Here is a 22035-nt window from a genome sequence, read left to right on the forward strand (position 1 = left end):
CCGTACAACACCTGTCGGTCAAGAAACCACACGAATCGGCGACACCATTCTACCTTTGCCGTGGAAAACCCTCGAGTAAAAATCGCGAAACTTTTCAAGGGGGAAGCGAAGCCGGAGCACCCGAGCAGAGATTCTTTTTTTCCTTCCTACGCTGCAGACAGGTGGTTGATGGGCGCGGCAAGTGGGCGGAGTCGGGGACGTGGCTTGCTAACTGGGGCGTGGTCTCAGGCCAGGCGTCGTGGCCCACGAGACGATAAGCCTCGGCGGGGGCGGAAATCTGGCAGCCCCATTGGTCACCTGTCCTGGTCACGAGTTGCAAATGGGCGGGGTTTAGACCTCATGGTCCCGCCTCCCTGCGGGCTTGGAGGGGAGCGCGGTGAAGCGCAGGGGCGGGCGGAGTGGGAGGAGTGGAGGGGGAAGGAGGCGGCGAGACCGGTGAGTTCGAGGCTCCGTCGCCAGGGTGTACCCTCCGGCCGGTCTCGCAGTCAGTCGCGGGCTGGCGGTCGAGAGATAGCGAGGAGGGAGGACTTGGTGTCGTGGCGTGCGTGCGAGAAAGAGAGAGAGCGAAGCAAGAGAGAGAGGTGCTCAGAGCGTGCGCGACAGACGGAGAGGAAGAGAGAAAAAGGACCACGAGGACGTGAGGTGGAGATAAGGAAGGACTTGAGTGCGTGTGTTCCAAGCGGACGGACTCGTAAATGTGACAAGTGCTGTGTGTGCTTTTCTCCTAGAAATTTCATAGATTCCCGTCTATGCACAAGGACGTCACTATCAGGCGACTGAACCGACTCGAGAGGATGAAGAGTAGAGCCAAGGAGTTGTCGTAACGATAGACCCGAGAGACAGTCGAGGATTGAAGAGGACAGGACTGCTCCGTGACCCGCGACGATGTTTGGATTTCAGTCCGACACGATTTTCACCGTCCGGTAACCGAAATACCCCCCCTGCATGTGGTTTATTTGGGCGGCTTTTGTGGCATATATTCTTCCCTTTCCTCCCCGAATACTGTCAATTAACACAATTTCTGTGTTTGTCTTTCCCCAGAACCCTTCTCCCAACGTATCCACCCCACCAGGATTGAAAATCTCTCATCCTTACTCTCTGCAATCATCTCCTCCCCTACATCCCCCACTCCCTAATATTTGGTACCATCCCTGAAGGGTAGACTCCTCCCATGCCCCTCAGGGCAACCTCTGTTTGCTTTGTTGGCGGCGTTTATGACACTTAGAGGAGTTCTCCGATCCTCTAGTTGCTATTATAGTCCATCGCCGTGGCTCACCGAGTTAATTGCCGTCACTGATTGATGCGGGTGTTGAAATACGAGGCAATTAGTCGAGCGGAGTTTTTAAAATCGGCGACGGAAGCCTTTTGAACCGAGTGTCCTCCAATCTGCAGTCGAGCAAGTGCCACGGATTGCCCGCGCGACGGGTCGCCGAGTGTCCGGAAGGCCGGTGATTGAGGCATACCCCGCCCGGCCGTCCGCTGCCCGCTCACCCCGCTCACTGGACCGCGCGCATTTCTGGTCTCATGGGAAGGCGGCAGTCGGACCTCCGCTTGCCGCTGGCGCGCGCAACTCCCTGGGCGAACGTTGAGGACTGATTTACCACTGAGTTAGAAAGAGAGACATATAGGCTTCTGGTCCGACATCCCCTAGTACATACTACTTGTCCGCGGGTCTTTGGAAGGATCAACCGAAGGGATCGTGGGTCGTCGATGGACCTGCTTCCTTCACGAACCGAACTGAGCGCTTTTGTGATATGCACAGTGTCGTTTAATATCGCCTAATTCCATGTCGTGGGACTGATGTGAAGGGGACGGGAGTTCGTTCCGGATTGTGTTGATAATCGGACAGAGGCAAAGGCTAGTTCGCCAAGCGGATCTAGTTTTGCGACCGAGTAGTGGACATTTTGTGCTATTCCCATGATGTCAGCGTACACGCAGTTTGGCTATTCATATCCAACAGCTTCTCAGGTGAGTAAAAGTGTCCCTGGCAAGTGTGAAAATATTTCAACTCTTTGAAACGTTTATTACCGTTTTTTAATTCCAGGCGAACGCGTTGTATTTTATTCGCGTGAGTGTCTATATGAAATTAAAAGTCACCTTTTACATGCATACGTGAGCAAAAATGTGCACCTGTAGTGGTTCCCATTTCCGTCGTAGGTCGTGGCTTCTCCAAATAACAGGTGTCAGACGTGGAGCGAGTGTTACGCGTAGTCTCGTAGCTTTAGTTGCTGGTTGGTACATTACGGATGTTGAAAGGAAGTTTGACGGATGCTATGAATTTGGATTATAAATTCACGCATAGTGTGATATCTTTTCTTTATTTTTCGGTATTCAAACCCAAGGAGTCATGTTCATACTCTGTGCTGTTTGATGCTACACATATACATTGCTATTCAGTAAGACTAAATTATTAAAAAATTATGTGACCGAGGAAGGTTGTAGTTAATATTCTAACGATGGTCGATTTTAGGAGTGATGGTAATGCCTGTTTAACTCATTTGTTTACGTATTATTTTTGGCCTGCGACCAGTAAGAATGTCCCCTTTCAAGGACCTCAAACGGGAAATGGGAGAAAAACGATTTTGGGTTCAATAAAAAACTGTTTTAATTATTGTGATATGAGCAACATGCGGATTTTTCGGGAATTTAAAATACGATATTACACTCTTTCTGTTCAGGGAATAATAGTAAAAGCGTAATTTTGGTTATCTGAAATATATGAGGTAATATATGTATGTATTTAATCTAATGATGGTATGATTCCGGTTCAGTTATTCAAGTAATTCAGGTCGGTCGCTTAGGGTGCGAGCAAAGTAATTTATCCTTAGACAGCGATCAATAATAGGGGTCCATTAAGCTGGGCGAAGCAAGCATATCTCAGTACCTTTTTTTGTGGTGGTTAATTCTGCTGGTTGGGTAATCATTTCTTTTCACTATTTCATCTTATTTATTTTTCGGGGCGCAACTTTTCATCCAATTAGCGCCGTACGATCGTAATCCGATATCATGAATTACGTCTCTTAGTGGATGTGAGATTGAACGAAAAAGAAACCGGAGGCGTATTACCCTTCTAGGGAATAAGTTGAGGTGAGACGATTACGGGCGATCAGGAAACAAGCGAGCTGTGATTCCGAGTCATAAAGTAGGCAGAAATGTGCTTCCAGATAAGAATCTCCTGGGAGGTCTGCGGACGGATCTGTTTATCTCGTCCTCTTCAATTTAGGTGAAAGAGCAAGGGACCGTGAGTTTCTAATTGGTTATCAAAACAATGCAAAACTCCTCGAGCTCTTTGTCCCCCCCCTCCCCGTCCCCCAAAAATATTATCTATTCCCAAGGGATCTTCGCTCCCTTTTTGAGCCTCCCAAAACGAGGAACTATGAAATAAGTAGAATTTTGCTTGCCAGGCGTGATCGGAGGGGTGTAGTGATTTTGCCCGAGAAAGTCGATCCGGGAGGGAGACGATCTACCAACGGGATGACCACGCAGTGGACGCCGTCCACTCCTGCCGAGAAATTCCGTCGACTCGGTCTCCCTGCTTGCTTCTTTCATCGTCTTGGCTTTATTTTTGCGCATACGATTGATCGTATTCTACAAGGAAAAATCAACGTATATATTTAGATCGATATGTATTAATGTAGTATGGTATCTGAATACAGGCGTTTCCTAGCAGCATGTTTTTGACGTGCATGCATTCGGTATAAGCTCAGTTTAAGGTTCATGAGCTCGCAGTGCCAGGGATTCGGACAATTGAAAACTTTTGATTGACGCAGTTTCAGGATTGCTCATGCTTGACGTCTTTCATTTATTCATGTGAAAAATAAGCGTGGGTACAAGAGACGCTCTTTAGTTGATGGATCCTGGCTAATCTTATAACCGGTTTTGACCTTTCCCCGTGACTGCGAGCTAATTGCTGTTAAATGAAGAAAGTCATGTTCCGTACGCAAAGCGCTTATTACTTGCGCAATGCTGAATTTATGAACACCATTCTATTTAGATGTCATCACCAATGTTATCATTTGGTTTAATTGTATTCCATGTTGTTGGTTTGTAGTGGAAAGTGGCAATCGATTTATTACAATCGCTTTTTCAATTTTTTTTCAAAACATTTTTCAATGTTCTCTCATTTCAAATGGCACTAATGGTGTTTTAATGCTATTTTATCTATTTTTTGAGGGATTTCAAATCATCAAAAAATGGCTATCTTTACCACCATTGAATATATTGTTCACCAAATGACTTTTGATATGATCATAATCAAAGACACAATACATAATTGATTATTTAGAAAAAATCTGCCTTGAAATTTTATAACATGCATGCTAGACGTTTTCAAACCAAAATAGTGATCACATTTTAATTTGTAAAGTTTCCCAGATATATTTTGAATTGCATATCGCTTAAATCTGGTAAAATTTTGCTCACGCTAGTCAAAGACGTCGCATTCTTTGTAATCATTGTTTCAAAACGTAAACAGTGAACGCATTTTCTCCTACGCGTCTCATTGTTCGCCTGCGTCCTTGCCTATCCATTGTAGTGTTCCTTAATAAAATGAAAGAATATTGCGAAGTCGTGAAAGGGTTATCCAACCCCTTTACTCCCCTCAAAGCATCCGCTGAAGAGAAAGGATAAATCGTTAAGAGGAGCCCTTTTGTTTGACCTCCCCCTCCGAGGAGTCCCAAGATGGCACAGGATAACGTCGGGGTCCGCGTTAGCAATGAAAGCACAGGCGTGGAGAGGGAGAGGGGGGCTGTGGAGGGGGGAATAAACATCAACTCCGAAAGGGATTGGGGGGGGTGAATTTTGAAGAAGGGAGCCGTATTGGGGAGGAAAGTGGAAAGATATGAAGAAGGGGGAAGTGAAGGAGGAAGGAAGGGAGAGCAAATAAATTAGCAGGAAATTGGGACCGGAACGATTATTGGCACTTAAAGTCTCATCACGTCTTATCCTTTTTCTCTCCTCTCGCCCCCCCTCCCCCTATTCCTCCAAACGTTGCGCACTCCTCCTCCTCTCTAGGATAGCCGCGGCACGGAGGGAGGGTGAAGGTAGAAGGGAAGGATTCTCTCATTTCTCTCCGTATCTCCTTCTTCCCTTTGTCTCCTCTCCCCGTTTGGCTCTCTGGTCGCGCCGCTGCACCTCTCGAGGGCGGCCCTTTATCTCTCCACGACCGCCCCACCACTTCGTTCGCCCCATCCAACTCTTCCTCTACCTCAGGGCCGTCTTTAGCGAGGCGTGAAGTGTGGCAGATGAGTCCACTTATCCCCTCTTGCCGCCGTCCGCCTCCCCTTGCCCTCACCCTTTGCGGGATCCTGCCCGCGAACCCTTCTCCCCGTCCCCCCTGGAGAGAGTGAAGAAACCCTTTTCGGTGCCCCTCTCTCTCCTCTCCTTTTATCCTCGTTCCTTCGTGTGCCGCTCCCTTATACCCCTTCTCCATCCAACAAAAATCCATTCCCAACTCCTTTCCACGCTCCTCCCGCTCCTCGCTGGTCTGTCTCCCCCATCTTCCTCTCCCTTCCTTCGTCCTCACGGTTCAAACCTCTTTGCACCCCTTCTCCCCCACGCTCCCACCATTCCCCTTAACGTCCCTTTTCTAATTTTCCATCCATCCCTCAGAAGCCATTCCCATCTTTTGCGGAAGATTCCCTAATACGTGTCTCATGCGCCTGCCGATATACATATCTATCTCTTCCAATATTTCTCTCCTCTCTTCCATCCCTCTTTTACTTCACCTTCCCATTCTTCCCGCCCTCCCCACACCTTTCTCCCACGAACAAACTCCCCCTTCCCTCCGTTTTTCGTTTTTCTCCTCCCACCCCAGTCCGTCCTCCCCCCGTTTCGGACTCAAGAGGGATTTTTTCCGGGGAAGGAAAGACCGGGGCAAACAAAGGGGTCCATTACAAGGAGGGGTCAAATATTTACCAAACTTTTACTGCGCGGAGAGCGGATCAATGGGCCTTTAATATATGAGATGCTCCCTCAACCCCCTTCATACTGGGATCCCCATAACCCCACCGTCATCCCTGTCCCAGACTCTATCCATCTCTCTTATATGCGCTCGGAATCCCGCGATGATGACCGGGTCGAGTAGTTTTGAAGGGCTCCTCCTTTCCCTCCTCCCTCTCCCCTCTTTATATTTATATCCACTCGGCCACATCCTTTCCTCCCTCGGCGTGATCCTTGCCACCCCACTCCGGTCCTCCAGACTCCCTTCCCCTCAAAAATGTGCTCTTCCATCTGCCGTCATCATCATCCCTGCGAGGGGGAGAGGGTTTGTGCTCGATATTTTTAAAGGATTTGCCGGAAGGCCCAAGATGTGCTCTCAAGGAGTCCTCGTTCGGAAAGATTTTAATATTGTCCATCAACCCTCGTATTTCCGTTTGTTTTCCTGGGGTATCACCGACACGGGCGCGAGGGAGACTCGAGAGCCTTTTTTCTATTCGCATGTGCTTTCCTATCTCTTTCACTCATTTGCCTAGAGGAGCTTTCAAGAAGTTATGACCTATGAACGAGCTTTTGTAGCGAAGACAAACGAATGAATAATAATTATTGTACGGTAGTGATAATAAAGGATTTGTGTTTTAGTTTTGGGTGGAATCTCAGTGCCTATATTTACGTGCTTTTCCACCCTACTCTCATCCCCTCCCTACGCTCCCTTCTTATCCGATTGAATGTACAATACTTCCAACAGTTTCATTTTTTTGCATGAATTGGGTGGAATACAAAAGAGACGTGTATCGGAGAAATATTACGCATGGGCCACTTTTACTCACCCGTTAGTGTCGAATTAGCTAGTTAATACTTTGACTTTTAATTAATTTTGCATATCAAGTGGCAGAGGTAAAATGGAAAATTCTGTTGCTGTATTTTCCTGTTCGATTCCGATGACTTAAGCTAGATAAGAGCTCATGGAATGTTATCTGCGAAGAAAGGTGGAAGGCAGTCGTATGTGATCAATCCCACGATAGTTGCAAGACAACCAACACATTGACCTTATTGGATAATCCTTTTTCGTAGTATTCTCAAAGGTGGACAATCCATAGATACAAGGGTTTTGCTAAAAGAGAAAATGCAATTATTCATGTTTTATCAAATAAAAATGAACTATTACCTGTTTTGAAATTCAAGCCAGAATTTCAAACATAATACTTTTTAAGATGTATTAAGCGCAACAAACTCTGACTGCCTCATAGGTTTCATTATAATTTTTCATTTTTATTTCATTAAAAATATAGATTATGTGGAATCATATGGCCTTATTCGATATGCTGACTCCATATGATGACGTGTTATTTATAGTGATTTTCTTTCTCTCAACTCTCCACGCACACACACACATGTTTTTGTGTATGTTATATTGTCTGAATTAACCAAAAATTAATAAAATAGTATCCATATAATGCCAAAATATTATACGTTTCAAGGGAAGGGAGTTATTGTTTTAAATCACGACTCATACGGCAATGTTATTAATCTAATATGTGACTTACGCGGTGTATTTCTATTTATGCTGAGCGGTGTATTTCTTTACACCAATTATATTTTATCCACGTGCTGTGACGTATAAGACAAACCTTGCAGTGAACAAGAATGCTTAATGAGTTTGATGAAACCATTTCAACTAGTAAATGCCTTACCGTTTGATGCGACCACGTTAACATACGTAGCTGCGTCAGTTCATTGTTCCGAATCTTTTGGAGGCCATTTCATAGAGATTTACCAAACTTATTTAGAAGCTGGTAGGAAATGTCGCAAAAGAATCACAAACTCGCATATTCATTGGATTTTATGAAACACTATTTACTTATTGTTCATAAATATTGGTATTTATTTATTAAAGTATAGGTCTTATTTCTGTATTTTTTCGGCCAAATTGAACCACTATAATTCTCTTCCAGGATAATTTCCCTGCTTTAGGGCCCAGAACACGAGGCTCGAACACAGGATTCCGTTTACAACATTGACACAACGTATTAGAACTGGAATTACCAATTTGTATTCTGTGGAAAATGAACAGTAATGTGTTCTAGTAGAGGCTAATTAACCATAATATGTTTGATTTTCCAATTCGCGGTACTCATACTATTATAGTGAAGCTAAACTACCCATGTTCTTTTGATTTTAAACTCCCTATACTACTTAAGATTTATAACCTAAATGGACGGAGTTGTGGGTCGTTCAATTTCCCTACGGATGTAAAAGTTAATCATTGTCAATATCGATTGTAAATGTAAACTCTCATCTGGAAAACGACACCAGGTGGTTAATTGATATATATATATATATATATATATATATATATATATATATATATATATATATATATATATATATATAACTCATCATATATACACCTATGTGTGTTTCTCGCAGATATAATTACCAAACGGGAACTAATAGCAAAACGAAACAAAATACATGCTTTGTTTTGGGAGATAATCCGTTTTCATTCGAATTTATGCATCTGCAATAATGCAATTACATAGATGCACGCGCATTAATCATGTACATATAAACGTGAATATATATAATTATATTATAAAGCAACATTTTTAATGGAGGAATTTGTCACGATTTCATGTTCTTCGATTGTAACGATCCTCCATTCATATGTCTGCATTTTGAATACTTCATTGAAATCTCCTCGATTCACACCTTCTCATCTCTTTCAGCTGTTGGTTGGCCAAGCTTCAGCAGTAGGCCCTGGTTCCGGGCCGTTACCAGGTTCCGTGGCGCCGGGTGGTCCAGGGGGTGTGCCCTCGTCGGGGTCGAGCCCCGTGGGGACTCCCGTGTCCGTGGCAGCCGCTGCGGCGGCGGCCGCTGCGGCTGTGGCCGCGGCCACCCCGTCCTCCACGTCCTCTTCGTCATCTTCGTCCTCGTCTTCCTCGTCTTCGTGTTGCGAGAACGGGAGACCCATCATGACGGACCCCGTGACCGGGCAGACGGTGTGCTCCTGCCAGTACGACTCCGCGAGGCTGGCCGCCCTCTCCTCCGCCTACCCCAGGCTCTCGGTGGCCTCCACAGGCGGCGGCGGCGGCCCGACCGCCGCCGTCTACGGCACGCCGTACCCGTCCACCGACCAGAATCCCTATCCGAGCATCGGGGTCGACACATCCGCCTTCTACTCGCCGTTGGTGAGTGCCACTTAATCCTGAATGGTTTCTTTTAGCTCCACCCCTCCCTCCCCAATGCTGTGGCTGTGTGCTAATTGCTTCCTACTCTGTTGTTTCCCTCTCCCAGCGGTCTTGACTTAGGGACACTGCTTTTGGAGTAGGGGGAGGTTTCATATCGCATTGCTATGGTTAAACCACATTTCTTTTTCCTTCAGCTCGGATCACAAGCTAGCATGATAATTTGTTTATTGAAAATCTTATTCTGCTGTGAATTACAATCCCTTCGGAGCATGATGTAAATTTGTACAGTATGATCGTAGATATTAGATGTGTTTGGAGGTTTAGAGGAATTCCATAGCATTTCAAATTACTGTTCAGTCTTACAGTGTGCTTATGGTTAATGACTGATTTATTTTGTATGGCCTTGGTTTGTACTTCCTCTACTATTAAACCGTTTTTACCAAGTTACGCTCATTAAAGCATGTGCTGTACTTAGAATTACGGGGTAGGAGCCCGCTTGGTCTAAGTTATGTCTACGAACGAGCCTTGACTTAGCCGTGTTTTTATCCAGTACTCGTAATAAATCGTTTCCTCTTAGCAGCAGTGAGACAAATTTGAGAGCTATCGGAGGCGTGATACTACGCGTAGAATACATGACCAGTTGTTCCTTCTTCACGTGGAACAGGTTTCATAATTATCGTAAATATTTCGTGCGGCATAACATTAACATAATATCGTACATAGCAATTCTGCAGAGCCTTCCGCCGTTATGCACTTCTTAATAGAGTTTCACTTTAATTTAAAATATATATGCGATTACAATAATTTTTGTGTGTCTTTTATTATTGATACAACGTTTTTCTATTTCATTGGGTATTTATTTTGCAGTAATTGTAAATCAGATAAGCTGTTGTAGATTGGATTAAAGTGGAAGCGATAGGGGCACTGGAGACAACTGCATCATTAGCGCATAATCTTTTGATGGATGTTAAGATCAGCCATATTTTAAACTTGCGGAGGGACTTCTCGAGGTGTATAAGTAGTTATCTAGACAAGTGCCTAACCCCAATTCTTTGCTACGGTGTTATGAGGGTATAAAGGTCATCGTTGGTATCTTTGCATAGATTGGTATTTAAATCTCTAGTTGGTAGCAAAATTGCATCAAATTTTTCTGCCATAGGAAGTTCAGTTAAAATTGTTCATTAGGCACACGAACTGTGATGCTTTCAAAATTTGAGCATTAAGGGTTGGGCATTTTTGGCCATTCTACACTACTGTTTGTGAGAATATCTACTCACTAAGTTTTCTTCATCAGGTGTTAAAAAAACAAGCGATTTTTATTTTATCTTGCTGATGTAGTTGGAATCTCTCGGGCACGTTTTGTACATTCTTGTCTTCATTTTTCAGTAGCCTTGTTCCTAATAACAGTTACGTGACCAGTGCACTTCAATTAGATCTCACGGAAAGTTTATTTAGCTTTATTAATTATAATTGAAGTTAAATAAGAATAAATTAAATGAAATGTCTCTCAATGCAACAATTTCAGGGTGTAAAAATCATTCGCCTTGACTGGGATCCCAGTCAAGGCGAATGATTTTTACACCCTGAAATTGTTGCATTGAAATGCACATTAGCGGATGACTCCGTTAAAAGTTACTGTTGCGGCATCTCCCGCAGTTTCTTTGGAAATGAAATGTGCTGAATGTTACATGTTTGTCGTTACCATCAGCGATAAATGCGGTAAGTTAAATAAATTAAAAGCTCTAAATTTATACAGTTCTTAATCACAACATTCTCATTTTTAAAATCTTAACGTTTTTTAATGTTCCCGTTGTTTTCAATCCCAAAGCAACATAAATTCGTCGACTCAAGTGATGATTTTTATGACTTGTGGGATACAAAACGACTGTGTATTAGAGAGGTGTGATTAGTCATTCTAGGTTGCAACGGTTGACAGATTAGGCAAAAGTCACCATTAATTAGGTGAGCACGCAGCCATTAACTCTTAATATCTCCAAATTATGAGGATCTCGACCCATGAAGGCTGCATTGCTAAAATAAATTAAATTCTTTTTTGAGATATTACGTTAATTCTGAACTTATTCACACGAAATTTGACTAATTTCAAGACCATCAAGGAGGAAATAACGATTTCTTTGCCTGCACAAACGTAAGCCGTCAAATGTCGAATAAAGGTACTTATAGATTTAAGATGAGTGTGTGTTTTGACTCGACTCTCCTTCCTCTCCCCTCCACCTCCGTTAAGTTCATTGTGGAGCTTTGAACACTTTAAAGTTGCTAATTACCAACCACCCACTCCACCCCCTCTGCGGAGCAACGGAGGAGACGGAATGAGCCGAGAGGGGGATGGTGGCGAAACTCTTTCTCCCTCCCTGCCTCTCTTTGCACGGCGCGAGTGTAAAAGTGGTCCCTAATTACATCCACACAATGGACCTCGTGCAGCAATCGAGGGGGCCCCAGATAGGTGGATAGATTAAGCGCAACAAGATGCAAATAAAACCTTTATGCGGAATCTCTGATAGCGATAATTAGTAATTACTCGTATAATGGCCGGAGCGTGGGAAGAGTTGGAAGGGTAGGGTGAGAGGTTTGCCGAAAGCGGGAGGGGATGAGGGGGTTGATCTCGGCGGTTTGGGAGAGCGGGATTACGGGGGAAGGGGAATGGGAGTGTAGGCGGGGGGTGCGCTTGCGGGAGAGAGGGAAGGTCTGTCGAGGAAAGGCTAGCTGGCTGGGGGGATGGGATGGGGCGGTGAGGGGTGTTGGAAGCGCAAGAGGTTTGGAGGGATGGGGTTTCTGGATCGAAAGGGGGTGGACGCCTTTCCCCAAAGAAGAGATGCTACGGGGGAGGAGGGGATGGTGAAGGGTAGAGATCGTGAGCGGAGGCTGCAGTCCCTCTCTTCCTCCATCCCTCGAGATGCGTAATTAACGTTCTCCTCGTTTGTCCAAGACGGGACGATAAACGGTCGTGAGGGGTTGGAGGTGGGGTGCAGGCGAGAAAGAGGGATAGAAAAATGCGGAGGGCCAGAGGATGCCCCATAAAGGGAACCACGGGCACTTCTGTCACCAGGCGCCTTTTTGATTCGAGCTAGGCAAAGGGATCCTCCGAGATAGGACATACATAAAATATGAGGGAAATAGCCGACGATTATAGGATATTATCTACAGGTGCGTGGTGACAGTGGCTTCAGAGAATGACTTGTGGGTGATTTTAACCGAGTAAAATTCATTGGCTGCTCAGGGACCAGAGTTATGAACCCAAAATAATAGCCGGTGGTCACTCTGGTACTCGGAAATCGCATTCAGCATGTCGTCTTCTTTATTCTGTTCTAATTTACTGTAAGGTATGTGCACTATTTTCTGCCATAATATGAACAAAATCAAATAATTAAGGCAGACCGCTCAACTAAAAAGAAATTACAGTTGGGTGATAAACCTGAGTGGAAAGTCATTTCCTTCTCCAATGTGTACACTGCTGAATGATGAAGCAAATGCACTATCAGACTTGGGCGACAAAGGCTGTTTCAAAGCCTAGTCACACCATTTCTCCGATTGAAGGCTCTACATCAGTCTAATTTTTATTTTTTCTTCATCCTTAAATGTTGTTTTTCATGCGCTAGTCTCGGATCTAAACATATGTCATGCCAGTTTAAGGCGAACAAATCGTTTGGAGGAAGTGATGTAAATGTTATTTTCACAAGGTTAATTCATATGTATTGCTGTTCAGTGGATAACTTTTATAGGGAAAGTTAAGTAAGTGTGACAATTACTATCTGAAGAATAATATCTGAAAATATTTAGGCCTTAGTCACACAAGAGGGCAAATCGTGCGATCTCTGTAATCCTTGTGTCTCTAGGAGCTGAAAAATTGACGGATATGTTATCCGTGTTATATGTATATACGGTTTATCTGAGCCAATGAAAGGCTCGTATTAGTAGTGATTAGTGTCTGCTAGTTTACGCATCGAGTTCCCTTTGCGAGAGACTCCTTAGGAAGTTTCTACCAAGAGAGCGACCATTAGAGTATCTTTAACCATTTAAATGTTGTTTTATAGAAACCAAAGTTTTGGTATTACTCGCCCTAAGTAGGTTACTCTTGCTCTGCTGTTTTTCACAGTTTATTTGTCGATTCAGAAGGGATTCCAATCCTTACTCCATTCAAGTAATGCCGATTAATGTTATCCTCTTCTCTTTCCCGGCTCTTTTAAAACATCGATGTATGAGAAGAAGGTACTTCCATGTAGATTATATATGTGTGTGTGCGTTTAATTATATGTTATAGTATATATATAAGTATATAACTACACACGTTTTACAGTATTGGGCACAATGAAAGTTAGAAAAGGCCTTTTTAAGGGGAACATAACATATTTTCCTTAAAAGGGAAACATTTAATGCAGTAGAGAGAGGAAAAAATATTTGATATTTATCTGCATGGCCCTAAAAGCTAGGAAAAATATTTTCATGTAGCTTTCTGCATTTGCATGAAATATACTTGTACATATAATGTATGCATGTACGCCTCTATGATGAAAGTTATATGCATTTAATCCAGTGGTGTAATTCCATGTGCCATGTGTAAACCGATCGGATATGTATGTATAGATATTTCACTCATGTTAGACGTTTGGCAAAGGAAAAAGCCTTGAAATATGCACTGACTTACCGGAGACAGTGATCATGCGAATAGCTAAAGATTCAGTTTCGCGAAGGCCAGCGAACCGCTTCAATCACCGGATCATTTCGTCGTTGTCGCCCTCCCCCCGTCCGTTCCCCCAGGGGCAATGGAAGTATCGGGATGGCAAGGGGGAGAGGAGGAGGGGGGGCGTGGCTGGGGCGTGCTTTTGAGTGGGTGCGCATGAGTGGAGACTTCTCGGGGGAGATTTGGCGGGCGGCGGCGGCGATTCGCCTTTTTCCGCCCACGCCCGCTCAAAAAAGAAAAAAAACCTGGGAACGGATTTCGCACGATTTGCCCAGCGGTGCATAAAAGGTGAACCTTATTTGCTGCCCTTCGGTTCGTATATTTCCACGTCTTAAGGGCGCACGCTGAGGGTGTGCACGCGCTCGATATATCTCGAATCGCAGGCTGGCTGGGAGCCACGGATCGCACGACGATTTCCCTTAATAACTCAATCATTTGCTATGCGAATGGGGATATCGCTGAGCAATTACGGCTGCTTGACAGTGGGAGATTACTACAGTTAGAATGATTTTTTCTCATTGTCTTGCATTGACTTATCGTCTCTAAGGGCAACTTTCTCAAATACTTGTTAACTAATTAGGCCTTGTCCTTTTGTCCCTTCTACCCGATCCCCAAGTTTTCATAATGTTTTATTGTCAACATTCAATGGTTCAAGACTAGTTAGTCAACGCTACCGTTGAAATAGGTCATACATTTGTTCATGGTTTTTTTATAGAGCCTTAATAGGGTTTTTCATCTTTAGTTAATTCCACTTTTTAAAGTTACACTGGCAAAAACTGACATTAAATACCATAGTTTTTCAACACAGCAATTCAAAAGAAATGGAATATGAAGTAATCCTTTTAATATTTATAAATTTCCACATACGTGGTTTTAAGAGCGAGTTTATGTAGGATAGTTTATGGATATAGGTGTCATTTATTTTGGCATTCTTGAAGCTCAAGGAAGTCATTGACATTAAGCAAACCGGAAATTGACTAAATTTTGTTGGAATGCACTTTGCATGAATTTATATGAATACTTTTCGATAAACTTTCATGAGAAGGATTTTCAACCCTGTAGCGAACCCCATTTTGATAAAGTATTTATCAATGTTTCAAAACCTGTCCCATGGTATCTCAACTTCAGGGGATTGGGAGTGGGGGAGAGGCTTAGGAAAGTAAGTTTCCGTAGATTCGAGAGGATTTTTTTAAAACTTGCAAACGTTATCATTTTACTTGTTTTTTTTCTCCTCTAATAAGATTCTTTAAATGTGGTTTATACATACACTGCAGAAACTATTAATTTTTAGTATTGATTTTATCGTTGAAATTGGTTCAATAACATGCAAGCGGTGGTTCAGACGGTTCATATAAGAGCAGATGGTATCGGAAAGGGTATTGCATATTAATTAATTAACTATTGCATAAAGGGCTACAGTTATCAAATCAAACAAAAAATCAAATTCGTCTTAATTTGATTCCAAATAGTATTTGATGATTCGAAATTATTCTTGTTTGGAAAACTACGCTGTTGTAAATATGCGTGTACTCCTGGGGAATGGAATTTTTACTTAAGAATATTCCAGTATACTTTTACATACGCCAATATGTTCTGGTTACTCAACAGCTTTATCTAACGGTCTTGATGCAGCTAAATCTAGTCAGAGAGTTATTAGCATAAGCAAATGAGCATGTGACATAAACTAATAGCGAGTTTACATCGAACGTTACCAGAAAGAGTAACATTCGAGTCACAAACCAGCTCGATGTATTTCCCGATACTTCTTTTGTCTAATATCTTCTGAAGCCGTACTGGTCCTCTTCCCTTTCATTGTGCCCTCAACCGAATCTAAAATCTACGTAGTTTGACCTGTTCGAGTCCGGTCGAGTACTTTGCACTCGACCGGACATTGAGGGATCCGGGTTCGAATCCCGGTCAAGGTGAATGATTTTTACACTCTGAAATTGTTGCATTGAAATTCATGTTAGCGGATGACTCCGTCAAACGTTACTGTTTGCGGCATCTCCCGCAGTTTCTTTGGAATTCTGGAGTGAGTTCGGCTACAAATACGTGTAGCTAGAGTATGTAAATCTCTTAGCTGAGATAAATAAAAAGCCTCCCATCGGACGGATGTGGAACCCTTTTGTTTAGATTTTTTCAAAGTAGGGAATTATTTCGGTTTAGACATTGTTCCAAGAGTATTTTGAATAACTTCGGATATACTGATATCAAGGAAAGAAACTGTGTAGCATCTGCAAGTATAAACTTGATTTGCGTATTATTATGGCATAGACTCATGCATTACATTTATATTTAACGGCTCCGATCCCACGCAACAAGTATAATGCCTTGGGAGTTTATATCAATCAGCCTTAACCCGCTTCATTAACGTGAGTTACTTCACATAAATGATCTTTATCGATGTCTTAATTAGAGGATGATTGAATATTACGATCGTATTCATTAATTTAGAACAAAAAGAGGGAATGTATTTCAAGGTAATTTGATTCCAGTGCCAAGGCCGTCTCATTAATGCGTCGGCGAATGTTAATGTATTCAACAATTCTGGTTCACAGATATTCAGCTTATTTTTCAACCTTTGGTAATCCTTGACCGTGACAATGGATGCAATGTATTCTCTGTATGTATGTCGCGCCCCTAATTAAAAACAAGGCTGCCATTGTTTTGGTATTCACATGCTACTAATGAAGTGAAGTCTGATTCCTTAATGAGTGATTTGCATGCTACAGTGAATTTTTTTCCTAGCGATTGCCCTCTGTGCTCCTTATCTGTTAAATGGTATGAGGTTTTGTATTGAATGCATACCTTTCCTAAGTGCCGGAGTATTACTGAATTTTCGTTTTTCACATAGGGAGCTAGTCATGTGCAATTGCATTACTGATTTCACTTATAGAGCCGTTACGTATGTAAAATCAGTTCTTGTTCCAGGTTATAAAAAAAATAAAGCATTGCTGCCTCCTTTAGATGCTTAGTTCCTTAATCTGAAACAACATGAATAGCTGCATGCGTAAGAATCACGAGAACTTGCAAACTTTGGCGTTATTATTGAACGGGCTTCAGGAAAGATTTATTCTCCAAATCCTCACGCTGTGGGAGCACGTTCCATCAAATCACTTAGGGCTGATTTTATTACATGACGACAACCCCTGGACTTAAATGAAGGCAGGCGTGATTGGGTCAATTTCTTTGCGTATGCTTAAGCGTTTATTTCGAGCATAATTACTGGTCCTTATCTCTTTCTTTCATTTTGGAGTTTTGGTGTTCCTCCTCAATAAAATATTATGATATTTTGGTCTTCAGATTTTATATTTCTAGTATATCTCAAGTATTTAAGCTCAACGCCTCGTGTGTGAAATTTCTTCGAGTAATCCATCATGACATCATTAACCTACGCACAGTATTAGTATATCATAAATTTTAGAGACAAAGGAAACGTGGATATGACTGAAAAGTCATTTCATTTTAATCAAGGACAATAACTGAGAAAAAGTGAGCAGTCTGTATTAGGAAACGCTACAACTTTCAACTAAAGAAGAGAATCGGTAAAGCCTAATTGAATCTTTAGGATCCCGCAGATAACTGAAATTCCAGTCAGTGGCTCTGCTTAACACCGTACGATTCTTTAGTACATCCAAATGAAAAAAGTTGTCTAATAAGTAAAGGTACGTTGGAAGTCATACCTGAGGAATTAATGAAAATATCCAATAACTAATTGATGCAGTCACTATTTTCAATCCAATGTACGCTACAAATCCAATTTAGTTTCATCGAAAAGGTTTGCGGATATTTCTAGTGAACCAGCTCTACAGCGGGATGAAGAACAAAATGTCAAAATGACAATGTCTACTGTGCACAATTACCTAAATATTTTGATGTCTGGAATACTTTTCAATCTCTAATGTCGATTTATGACAAACCAAACAAGTTTTATAAGCAAAATCTATCTTACCCGTTAAAAAAAAAGTTTAATTATCTTAAGCGATACGAAGAATTATTATCCGACTCTAATTTTGATTTTCGTTGATAATATTCCAATGCTATATTCAATCCTGTTACATGTTTCCAATATCTTCTATTTGCTACTTTAAAACGACCTAGTCTTTCCAGCAAAATATCAGTTGCCCAGTGGTCAATTTTTTCGGAATAGTGTACAGGTAGTAAATCTCAGTTCTATTAGTAGATTTAATGATCAAAGCAGAGATTTGGTTCCACTGATGAATGTCTAAACAATCAGAATATCACTTGGGTAATCAGAATGAAGAAGAATTCTCACTCCTCAAAGAAGAGAATTAAATATAATAACAAATGTTTCGTACCGTTATTATGATTATCCCCGAACTAAACGTATTCTCCCTAAAAGAGAAGCCTCATTCTTTAGTTCTTGCTTGACAAGAATCAGTAAAGTCATTAACAAATAAACAAGTTTATTTTAATTTTGTCTTGTTGTGTCTCATGTCGCTGGGATACAAGCAATGGCGACTTCTTAAGAGTCCATATCGATTTTAGTGAATCTCCGATGGAATTATATATGTTGGACATTAACCGCGCCTCGGATCGGGTAAGTCCTTATTCCGGTAGTTGTAGAGTACAGAAGACACGGATTACGCTCTTAGACTTTCTTAATGTTTCTTTTCCATTAAGATTCATGCAATGAAATTTTCTGCTAATCTCATTTGACAGACTATTTCTGGTTTGTTGCTCAGTAATAGATCGACTCGCAGATGAAATCATTTAAAAAAATCCTACTTTGCAATATTTTTGCCATTTATCTGGATGCATTTTGTACACACCACGTAATTTGATTTTTCCCTGTATGTACCACTATCAAAAATCTGGGTAATTCCGCATGAAATATTTTGAGTTTGTATTTATTGAGTTAAGGGATGTGGAAATACCGATAGTGATTAGGTTCCACCAAGTTATGCCGGAAACCTTTAGTTTCGTATTAGGTTTTACCATACCTGATTGAGAAAGACCAGACACTTGAACACATTACGGAGCGTTTCGATCTGTGAAGAATGAAAAGGGTGAGCGTCTAACTTTGTCAGATTTCGCATTGACGCTAGAAAACATCAGTTGTCACGGTAGAAACGTGACAGAAAATGGGTGACATTTACACTGGTACGCATCGAAGATTAAGTTCCGTAATAAACGTCGAGGACCTGAACCAATATTCCCTTGCCGCTCTCGCTGGTTTTGCCCGTTTGACTCGTCCGCGATATCACCCTCCAGTCGCCGTTCCTCGTGGGGATCAACACCTACCTACCTCTCGCCTCCTCCGCGGCTCAATTCCCTCCCGCCATGCGCACAACTCTTTCCCTCGGTCTCCTGCGCTACTCGGCGCTCTCCGGCCCTTCCTGTCGCCCCGTTCCCGCCCTTCCCTCACCCGCACTCCGGGCTCGGCCTCGCCGCACTCTCCCTTACACCCCTCCTCTACCAAGTTTTTTGATGCTCGACTCCTCTGGAGGAACCCTCTCGACTTCCCTTATCTGTCCTTTACGGAGATGTTAGTTATGTCGGAGGAGGGAACAGGAGACCTGGGATACCGGAGCCTCGTTACGTCCGAGGAAAGGCGGAGACACACGCACTGGGATTCAGATCTACTCCGTAGGCAGTAAGTTGCTGATGCACACGAAAATAAAGTACGAAGTAAAATTCGCAAGTTCGAGTATCTAACCCACAACGCCATTTTCGTTTTAACTTTGTCAATTCTCTCTCTCTGTGCTCAAATCTCGCTCATGTGGACTCGGAATACTTTTGGATACGTTCACGCTTTTTTTCTGGTGCTTGCTACTCTACCCTTGCGTCGTAAGGTCGGTGTGATGTGGGAAAATGGTGCAAATCAAATGAGAAATTGCTATATCTATGAAATATTTGGCCGAGAAGATGGTATTCGTGGATTGACAGAGAAAAAGAACGGCAGGCCCTTCGTTCACGAAAAAGCTATAGCATTCAGGCCGTTGGAAAGTGAGGGACTGTCGAGTTTACCAATTAAGTTGAGTAAATTATTGGGCACAGCACTACTTCGGCAGATTGATCCAGTTGGATAGAGTAGAAGGAATATTCTTCCGTGTTGAGCATGTCTTCTACGTTCGTGAAGCGGGTTCCTGCGTAAACACCCCCAAATTTTTAATACATTAATTATGTCATATGCTGTTTCCTTCCTCATGCACTACATATAATTCATAATTTCCCATATTTACATAATAACAGGCTTGCGGTCTAAAACCCCGTTGTACACGTCCATGTGGCGGTTCGTTGAGGTATGTTGTGTGATGTAGGGGTGCATCCGTTTTTTCGGATAAAAATTGCCGGCTTGCTTCAGTATTGCCGCGAGGCATGTAGATTGGATACCTATCCTTTATTTCTACCAACTAATCCCAGTAAGCCAACCCTTACGCACCCACTTGTCTCGTATCAGTCGCTGCAACATCGTGGATCTCGTGCTCCCATCTCCGTCGACCTTTACTGCATCGCCCGAGCAACGCGTCATCGCCGTGGCAGCTTCCGTCACTCCGGGGGGAGGCGTGGGTGGGTGGACGACTCTCCTTCGACGGGGATAATGCCGCCCCAAGGGGTTTCCCTCTCCCTTTCCGCCGCCCCACGCCCTGCTGCGCTCTCGTGCGGCGAGGGTGCAGCTCGTGCATAAGGTTCCATAAATTGGACCACTGATTGCGCTACTTTCATTTAAATTCGTCCAATCCCCTTGAGATATATTAAACGAAGTAGTTATCACTTACTCGGACGGTTGGTGTGAAAATCAACTTCGACTATGCGACAAAAATATTTCATAGGAGACGAATACGAGTATGTTCGGGTCAGGCTAATATTTCTCTTTCTCCGTACCCAAGTGCTCCAAAATGCGGTTTTGAGCCCCATTATCCTGTTGTCAATGAATTTCGTGTTCTATTTAATTACACCTCTTCGCCGCTCTCATTTTATTCTAATGAAATCCAGTCAATATATAACGGGTCTTAACAGCGTATTAGTGCTATACATTGAAAGCGATTAATTAGCCCACAACTCACACTGTTTCATTTGTTGATTTTTCCTATGGTTTTACCGAAGTGTTTTAACAAGCTATCATTATTCAAAAAGTGAATGATGCTGTTGGCTTGTTGGTGCCATTAATTGCGCATAAGGACTTAGCGTAGGGTTTGCGGGCCTTCATGAAGAAACAAACAACCATGACGCAATTTCCAAACATTATCTAGTTTTCCGCTCAATCCGCTGACTTCTTAACTACTTTTTCAACGAATGTGTAGGCATCATAAAATGACAACATGAATTGCAATAAAAGCTATGTGCGTAATAAATATGCCATTAATCATTTTTCATTTTTTTTTGTAATGTTACATTAGCCGTAAAGTTTTTGTACTTAAATCTGATTAGTTAAAAAAACTTTTTACTTAAAGGAAATAAGCTGCTAACGTCATTTGTACCACTGTGGTCGTGCAGCCATAATGGTTAAGTAACAATGCGATAATTAATTAGGACTTGTGAGATGGGGAGATTTCGTGCCAACTTCAGTGCAAACTGAAGAATTGAAGCAACTGTCAGAATAGGGTGCTTACAACTTAATATCCGAAGTTTTTATGACAGTCGTTGAGAAATAATAAGTAAAAGGCAAACATCGGTCCCCGACGACAAAAATCTACAGGCGTTTATCCGAGGAGTACTGACTTACGGACTCAGGCACATGACATCATTTACCCCGTTACCACCTCTTTTCGGGTAAACTCAATATAATAATAATATCTTTGATCCCATCTACTGCTTTGTAGCATAATTTGAAGTTATAAAAATTGACTTATTAGTTACAAGGGGACTTTGAAGAACAAATAATAAGGTTTATGCTCTTCCATTCTAATGTGAGCTCTTGAACAGATGACAATAATAATCCGGGCTCCATTTTCAGGCCGTGAGGCCAACGCGCGTGCCCATTCCATCCCTCCAAGCGAAAGCCCGCACCCCTTAAGCACTCTGATTTCGTCTCTCCATTTATTATCTCCGCTGAGAGGAACCCTTCTTCGTCCCGTTTTTGTTTCTAACTCGCCAGGAACCCCGCAGAGAGGGAGATTTTTTTGCGACACCCCCTCTATCTCCTCGGTCCTTAAGTTTCCTGCCCCCCGCTGCTCTCTCATCATCATAACCGCCCGATAATCCAATAACCCGGCCGGGTAAAAAAAGGCATGCAACGGGCCG

The 22035-nt window shown here is 42.7% G+C and overlaps 1 protein-coding gene across 1 annotated transcript in view; it reads left to right on the forward strand.

Moving 5' to 3' along the window:
- The first annotated feature begins 510 nt into the window (after positions 1–510).
- The window catches only part of LOC139689967 (homeobox protein caupolican-like), a 153223-nt gene continuing 131698 nt past the window's right edge, over positions 511–22035 (forward strand). Inside the window, exons 1-2 of the mRNA XM_071587125.1 lie at positions 511–1968; positions 8667–9128. Coding sequence (XP_071443226.1) covers positions 1921–1968; positions 8667–9128 — 510 coding nt within the window. The 5' untranslated portion in view covers positions 511–1920. The remainder of the gene's footprint in view (positions 1969–8666; positions 9129–22035) is intronic.

This window comes from Hetaerina americana, unplaced genomic scaffold (assembly GCF_022747635.1).
Source record: "Hetaerina americana unplaced genomic scaffold, ioHetAmer1.1.p SCAF_3, whole genome shotgun sequence".
Classification (NCBI taxonomy): Eukaryota; Metazoa; Arthropoda; class Insecta; order Odonata; family Calopterygidae; genus Hetaerina; species Hetaerina americana.